Source organism: Triticum aestivum, chromosome 2A (assembly GCF_018294505.1).
Source record: "Triticum aestivum cultivar Chinese Spring chromosome 2A, IWGSC CS RefSeq v2.1, whole genome shotgun sequence".
NCBI classification, from domain to species: domain Eukaryota; kingdom Viridiplantae; phylum Streptophyta; class Magnoliopsida; order Poales; family Poaceae; genus Triticum; species Triticum aestivum.
In genome coordinates this window covers 750,251,084-750,258,985 of record NC_057797.1, presented here as the reverse complement: position 1 = coordinate 750,258,985, position 7,902 = coordinate 750,251,084, and the positions used below count along the sequence as shown (strand labels likewise).

General features: G+C 41.8%; 1 protein-coding gene across 1 annotated transcript; it reads right to left on the bottom strand.

Annotated features, from left to right (window-relative positions):
* Positions 1-1,112: 1,112 nt before the first annotated feature.
* On the bottom strand, positions 1,113-6,033 carry LOC123186414 (uncharacterized). The gene is made up of 8 exons (XM_044598181.1): positions 5,584-6,033; positions 5,401-5,457; positions 2,700-2,786; positions 2,247-2,324; positions 2,075-2,131; positions 1,698-1,991; positions 1,515-1,614; positions 1,113-1,401 (listed from the first exon to the last, which is right to left on the bottom strand). The coding sequence occupies exons 1-8, from the start codon at positions 5,596-5,598 to the stop codon at positions 1,373-1,375; spliced, it is 717 nt and encodes a 238-aa protein (XP_044454116.1). The 5' UTR covers positions 5,599-6,033; the 3' UTR covers positions 1,113-1,372.
* Positions 6,034-7,902: the final 1,869 nt, after the last annotated feature.

The window sequence follows — 7,902 nt, the reverse complement described above, 5'->3', positions numbered from 1 at the left end:
CTGACAATAGTAAGATGTCAATCCTATTAACCCTCAGGAGTTTAGCTTGAGCATGAAGTCACACATTTCACTGTTTGAGTTTGAAACTATTGTTCTAAAAAAACAATAATTATTTAGTAACATTAATATTTCTTGAATAAGTAATTTGACCATTGTTTGACCACAGTTTGACCAGATTTGACCAAAATTCAAAAAAACTGAAATAATTATTTAGTAACACTAATATTCTTGAATAATTATTTAGTAACACTAATACTTCCTAAATAAGTAGTTTGACCATAGTTTGACCAGATTTAACGAAAATTTAAAAAAACTGAAATTTGAGCATAACTTTTTTTCCTTTTGGAATTTGAGGATTCTAAAAATCTGCAAACAAGCCATAGGCTGTCAAAATCGAATGCGGATTTTCGTGCTGAACATTTTGATATATTATACTTTTTTTTCTGACATCGTATGCAAAAGTTATAGCCGTTTTACATTTTCCCTACACTTTTTGCAAAACTTGTCCAAATTTAAGTTTCAAAATTTTCCTAACTAGTAGATGTGGCAACATAACTACATCTCGAAGGATTTTAACTTTTCAAGTTTTTATCGTTTCCTTTTGCTTTTTACAAAACTGAAAAGGTGATACACGAGGGGAGGGGTTGAGACCTTTAGTACCGGTTCGTGCCACGACCCGGTACTAATGGGCATCGCACCCTTTAATACCGGTTCGTGGCACGAACCGGGACTAAAGGTCCCATTTGAACCGGGAGTAATGTTTGTACCGTGCCCTCGCCGCTTGAACCGGACTAATGCTCACATTAGTCCCGGTTCGTAATGCAACCGGTATTAATGCTCTTTTTTGGCCGAACCAAAGCCCCCTTTTCTACTAGTGACTCTAAAATATGTCTATATACATTCGTATGTAGTCCCTATTAAAATCTCTAGAAATACTTAATTATACTCCCTCCGTTACTAAATGTAAGTCTTTTTAGAGATTTCAGTACAAACTACATACAGATGTATATAGACATATTTTAGAATGTACATTCACTCATTTTGCTCCGTATGTAGTCCATAGTGTAATCTCTAAAAAGACTTATATTTAGGAACGGAGGGAGTTGTATGCATTCGCCATCAAGGGTGGCCATAGCATTACGATATTAATATCACAATCTGACAAAGAACTTGAGATGAGTTTCAATCTACGTTAATGAGAACCAACTTCTTTGCTACATGATTGACTTTGAGTCACTTTTAATTACACAACCAATTTTGCCCTTGGTTGGGACTTGGTAGCGTGCACTTCAAGGGCAACATGGGTAGACTAGGCAGTATATACTTCACTTTCACATCCCTGAAGCGCTGGTGTTTATTTGTTCGGCTCCCATCATGAATCATCTGGCGCCTTGGGCGCACCTGTTGCACGTGACGAGTAGCAACTTAAGGATCGATATAAACGGTGGATGGTTCACTTGTTCTTACTTAAACTGTGGTGAAAAAGAAACAACAGACGATGCATATATATTCACCTGGTAGGTGGTGGCCTAGTGCCATTTTGCGTGTGGCAGTCATCTTCAGAACACACGTTTTTGTACGCGCCACAGCAAGATGCAGCGTGGGCGCCAGAATCTGCAAGATTCAAACATTAGGGGGGCATCAAGCATCAGAAATATGAGGCGAAGATCAAAAGACAATATTATCATCCTACATACCTTGTATAAATCAAGAAGCCCGCGCCTGTGCGCCGAGGTGAGCATATCTTTCAAATTGTTCATTTCCACCTGATACTCAAGGTGAGCTCTATCTATACCGGACTCATCTATCTTGTAATCCGAACAAGTATCTTTACTCCCGATGAGCGCTAGGGTATCTTGGATCAGTATGTGGCTTATCGATGCCATACCTTGAAGTGCACCAAGAAAGGAAAAAATAGTTTCCATTCTAACCTTCTTATGGTGGCTGTCCTCAGCCGTGCTAACAAAGACGCTCACATACGTCCGCATAATCTATTTTAGGAATGGGGTTAGTATGTACTCCTATAGCATTATAATTTTAAATGTAATTTGAGAAAAAAAAGGTAGAGACTTGCCTGCTTTGTTGTATGCACAGAAATCTCCTCCATACCATGTCTTAAACGCGCACAATCCTGGAATTATCTCAGAAGATAAATTAAATGGTATACTTGCGAAGAGGACAATGGACATAAAAAAAATGAGTACAAGGTAGGTGTGGTTCTGTTCTGGGGGGTGAAATGTGCTTACCACCACCTTGGAAGCCAATGCTGCAGCATGGTGAGCCTTCGAGCAAAGAGTCCATGACAATGATGCTGTTCCTGGATGCTACAACTCCAGCCAAAATGAACGAAGAGAAAACACATGGAAATCATGTTTAACTACATAGTGAGTACTCCCTCTGTAAAGAAATATAAGAGCATTTAGATCACTACTTTTATATCACTAAAGTAGTGATCTAAACGCTCTTATATTTCTTTACAGAGGGAGTAATTTTCTTCTGTGTTTAGCTTTTTCTCCATTGGATGAAACAAGAATTTAATTGTCAACACTAGTAATTCCAACATAAAATATACTAATAGTCATTATTATCAAGCTTTTGAGCTTTTGCTTCCAATGCTAAATTACTTCTATGTGCTAAAAAGGTAAAACAGTTCGGTGCTTCTTACAATTTACACAACATATATTAGGAACAAGACTTACCAAAATGCTCTTATCATAGAAGATCTCATCACGAACCTTGTCCCGGTACTCACTAAGTATGTCAATCTCTTCACGAAATGGCATGTCCTTTAAGAAACAATAGAACAAATAAAGGCACGTGAAAAAATGTTGGATTTTATAAGCTTACGATGTTTTCTATGGATGTTTTATTACAGGAGGTTTGCTTTATGAATTTTCATTGCATTGTTACTTTTTCCGAGGTGCGACTCATATGTTGATTACCTTAAACTTCATGATGCTAGAAGCCTAGAACAATAGTGAAGAATATGTATCTTTACTATATATCCTTTCGCTCGTCCTTCGTCCTTCGTCCGACCCCCACCCAAGAATATGTATCTTTACTATATATCCTTTCGCTCGTCCTTCGTCCTTCGTCCGACCCCCACCCCCCACCACTCTTTTTCTCGGTTCTTTCTCTCCTTTGTCCGACCCCCACCCCCCAACACTCTTTTTCTTGGTTCTTTCTCACGTACGCCACCACAAGCAAACGTAGAAAAACAGGAGACAAACCTCCCTCCACGCACGCAAACCGGCAGCGCAAAAACCCACCAGAAACCTATCTCCCATGAAACAAACCAGAACCCAAATTGTCAAGCACATCCACCGCCTCCCGTAACTCCTGATAATCGGCATACCCCATCCCCGTCCGTGCCACATCCCCCATCGCTCACACCACCTTCCCCATCCGTCGAGCCGTACCACGCAGGCAAGAAGAGTTCTGCGCGTGTGAGGTAGTGCGCGGCGTCGGCCATGGTGGTACTGGTGGTGGAGAAGATGCCGGGGTCAAAGTGGACAGGGCTTCAATGCTGGGGCTGGCGTAGACAGTGAGGAGCAAGGGAACGGAGGTGGGTGTGTTGGAGAAGATGTCAGTGTCCCTCCCATGATCATTCCCCATCCTCATCCACCACTGGCTGCCACCGCCGCCGTTGCTGACGCTTTTCTCCGAGGATCTCCATCCACGGTTCGCTCCTTTTAACCTTCCCTTTCTGTTAAAATTTGTGCCAAGCCGATCAAAACACTGGCTGCGAACTCATCGATCTTTATTCTTGGTAGCAGACGCACGTGGGCACTCATTTCCGTGCAGATCAAGGGCTGGCTGTCAGGCGTTGTTGTCTATTTAACTACTCCCTCTGTAAAGAAATATAAGAGTGTTTAGATCCCTAAAGTAGTGGTCTAAACACTCTTATATTTATTTACGGAGGGCGTACATTACTACTGACGTGGCACAATCTGTCGGCAATGAAGCAGCAGATGCCACCGCAAGTGTGTCTGGCAGAGTTATTCCTGTTTCTGTAACAAGCGGAGATACTGCTAAGCTCTTCCTACATGTCCGCAGTCGATCTACTAGCCAAAGGGCCACGACAGAACTGTACTACATTAGATCTTCAGACTGGCAGACAACGTATACAACATTGTTTTCTAGTAGTACTATGAAAAGGTCCATGACAGAAGATAAACTTTCAGATGTACATGGTATAACCCTCACCTCTGATGGGACATACACTCTAATTGATGTTCCTTCAGGAGAGGTTCAAGATTACATTTAAGGCACAGAGAACGCAGCCATAGTGACACTTGATGAAGTGAAACAACTGCCAGCCTTGCAAGATAGGGAGCAGTCAAACGATATCATCTATCTTATTTAATTTGTTAGTGTTTTATCTGTACGATGTGGTATCTTCTGAACATGGCCTTCGTGACCTGAGCAATGGCTTTGTACTTTGCTTATTGTTTTTAGTAGATCTTTATATGTTCCCAGTTAATAATCCAACACAAACTATAGCTGACATAATGTCCACTCATGTTGTTCGATCGGCAGTAGTATGGAATTCAGAAATGATCTGGTTATCCTTGTGCATGGTAACTTTTTAGCCTAATGGTAGTGCTGATTTCAGTTAGAGATTGCAAAGTTCTAACATATGTTGAACAAAACTGTTTCTATATAATATCCAAAATCTTCTCAATGAGATTGAACTATGTGCTTGAATGGTATGCAAGCTATTGGTGACATGCTCTATGAGTCCATGTTATACTTCCATGCTCTGTTCAAAACTTTTCAATTTTATTTTGGTTCATGATTTAAGGTAACAACTTTGTATACTCAAAACTTCTTCGATATTGTTTTCTCTGGGGAACAAATAACCATCTAAGTTTGTTCAAAGATTGAGTATATGCATCGATGTCTTTGAATCGACTCATCCAGTTCTCATGTCTATGCCATCCAGATGTCGTGTTGAGAGTGAGATTGCCATGACGATGGTCGTAGGCAGGGGCAACCTGAAGCTGCGCAAGTGAAGCCGATGTATTGGAATGTGGTCCAACGAATGTGTTCAACTTTTCATTGCATCATATTCATTTATCCGTGCCTTCATTAGGTTGCAGTATGTCTAAGTTTGTTGTTCCGTGGCAATGCACGGACAGTTACCTATGGCAAAATTAAAGGCCTAAAACTACATTGTGTGTCTGTTAAGGATGGTCTAATCATACATGCTTCTAAAGGAAAGAAGTCATCTAAAAATAGTTAGGCCCCATTTGGAATGCATGAACTCAAAATGTGCACACGGGGAAACCGAAGAAATTGAAATGCCATGTATCCTACATTCTTACCAAAACAATGGTACATTATGTTATCATAAGCTTATTACAATAATGAAAATAAATGCAAGAGAATAATACTGACCGGTGGCCCCTTGGCAATTTTTATGCTTTCATCCCATATTTTCTGCTGTTCTGGAGTCTGAAATCGAAATTATATAGCAACAAATAAAGAACCCGAGGAGCACACTAGTACACAGAAAAGGCGGATTCATCCCCTGTGTCTTTCGCAGAGCGGGGAAGTGAGGAAGAGCTGGATGTTACCAACCATGTACTTGCGCATGAGCTCCTCCGGGTCCGGGCCGACGGGTTCACCGGCAGCGCCCCTGTGAGCGCGGATCCCGTGGTTGCTCTTCAGCAGAGTGCTGCTCCGGTCCGGCGGAGCGCGGCTGATTGCTGTTGCTGCGGTCCAGCGGCAGAATAATACCGCGAGTGCGAGGCTGAGATCTGTCTAAGTTGGAGGAAGCAAGCACGGTTAGGATGAAGGGGCATGGCCGGAGGGCGGCCATCGCCACCGATCTTGTTGCCTGGCGGTGGCTCGGAGGAGGCGGCTGCCTGGGGACGGGGGACAAGATGGATCGATTTTATTTTATTTTTGGTTTTGGCAGAGAGTCTCGAATAATAAATACCCTAATAATACTGTAGAAAAGGAAAAAGACTAAAGGAGTTGTGATTCCCCACGACTAGTAGGGAAACAAATCCGAGTTTCCAAATTTTGGTCCAGCTTCTGGTGCTGGTCATGAGTATTTGTGACGAGGGCGATAGGCAACAGTTCATTTTTTTTCTTGTATGCGTATCATATCGCTCGTCATCCTCCAATACATGGAGAATTCAAAACATGTGTCGGATCCTCACCATGACCGCAACAGTCGCGCAATGGCTTGGGCCGGGCAGACTTCTTAGAAAATAAGGTCAACTCCAACGTATATATGCGATTCTAAACGCAAGAGCGTTTTGTCTTAATTTCGTCCGTTTGAGAAGACTAGTAAGTTTGTACGTGCAAAACACGTGCAATCTTCTTAGAAATAATTCTAAGCTTTCCATGTCGCATCAAGATGTCCTTTGTGAGTCGGAGAACACATCTCTAATAGTATATTTGTGTAGTAGTGGTTATATAGCGGACATATGTGCCATCTTCAATTATCTCTGACATTTGCCAAATTGATGAAGTATTAAGAAATGAATTAATATCACTACATTTGATCCATGAATGTTATTTAATAGCAGGTGATACCTAATACCACATGCGTATACTTAATCCCGATATTGACAAACTCATCATATGAAACCACAAAAAAAAATCCATTCAATCAATTACACAAAACACAGACTTCTAAAGTATTGAATAGCAACAAAAGAAAACTGTAAATTAACTTTGCATCAGCCATGACTTAAGTACGCGCAAATTCCAGTGAAATCAATCATCCGGCCCACTATTGTGTCATGGCTGGATTATACACAAAAGTGAAAGAAATAATGTCGACCTAATCTTTTAGTAAATCTAGTATGATTGGAGAAGCATGAAGATATTTTACTGACCTTGATGCCTAGTAGAAGGAAAATAATAGAGCATATAGACTTACCAATGGCTAGTTGTCACGATGTTTTCTATTTTCATTAATATGCCATCTCTAAATTTATTGTACTGACATCGCTGACTATCTTCTAAAAAGGATAAGACTGAGCAATGAGCTATCAATTTTCCTTCACCAATATGATGGACCTCTCAAATGGGGCTTGTTGCAACCAGCAAATATCCTACATCTTGTCACCTCAGGTTCGGAATATTAGCTTGAGCATAGCAACAACTCGGAGATTTGCAGTACTACTATCTACGCTACTTTTGTGCCCTTTCATATAAGTAACAACATCTATAAGATCATCAATATGCATCTTTATAGTAAGGAAAAATGAAATAATAAGCATCTACATGATAACAGGAAGGTCAGTTTTATACCAGTCTGCTTGCGAATGTACTTGATTAATCACATTGGCTTGGTTTTTTCATATGGACAACACTATGTAGTTCCCTTCATCTTGGTGAGAACAAATGCATAGGTAGAAGACGTCTACACATCTAAAATTGCTAATTAGCTGAAAACGCAAGTCTGATCAGATTTCGATAACACAACGGAATAGAAAAAGACATCAGATCAATATGACACCTAGCAGCTGGTGCGTGGCAAGTGGCAAGGGCATGTAGCTGGCCAAACTTAACGCAATGACAATCCAAAGGCCATGGTCGTCGCTTGAGCCTGGGTTGCTTCCCGGCCGGGTGGATGCAGCCTATGGAAGCTGAGAACCGGGGGGGGGGGGGCGTCCGCCGACACCTGCTCGATGTCGACCACGGAAGGGAGACCACCGCTGACTATGTTGCTCGCCATTCTCCCCGCCAAGAAGGGGATCAAAGGATCCGGTTGGAGGATGTCGAGGATGCGAAGCTAGTGAGGCAGTTGTCCGCGGAGCCGCCAGGATGGACGGCGAATAACACCCAGGAACATGAGGCGTCCCCGATGGCCTGCTAGGCGGTGTAGGAGGCGATTGGGAGCGGAGCGATGATGCAACGGTTACTTTCCTTTCTTTCTTT

What these genes read in the sequence shown, in the direction of transcription:
- LOC123186414 (XM_044598181.1), bottom strand. An exon ending in TCTATGATAAGAGCATTTTG is followed by an intron (nt 2,325 to 2,699) that starts GTAAGTCTTGTT and finishes CTGGAGTTGTAG; the next exon opens with CATCCAGGAACAGCATCATT. An exon ending in ACTAGGCCACCACCTACCAG is followed by an intron (nt 1,402 to 1,514) that starts GTGAATATATAT and finishes CACGTGCAACAG; the next exon opens with GTGCGCCCAAGGCGCCAGAT.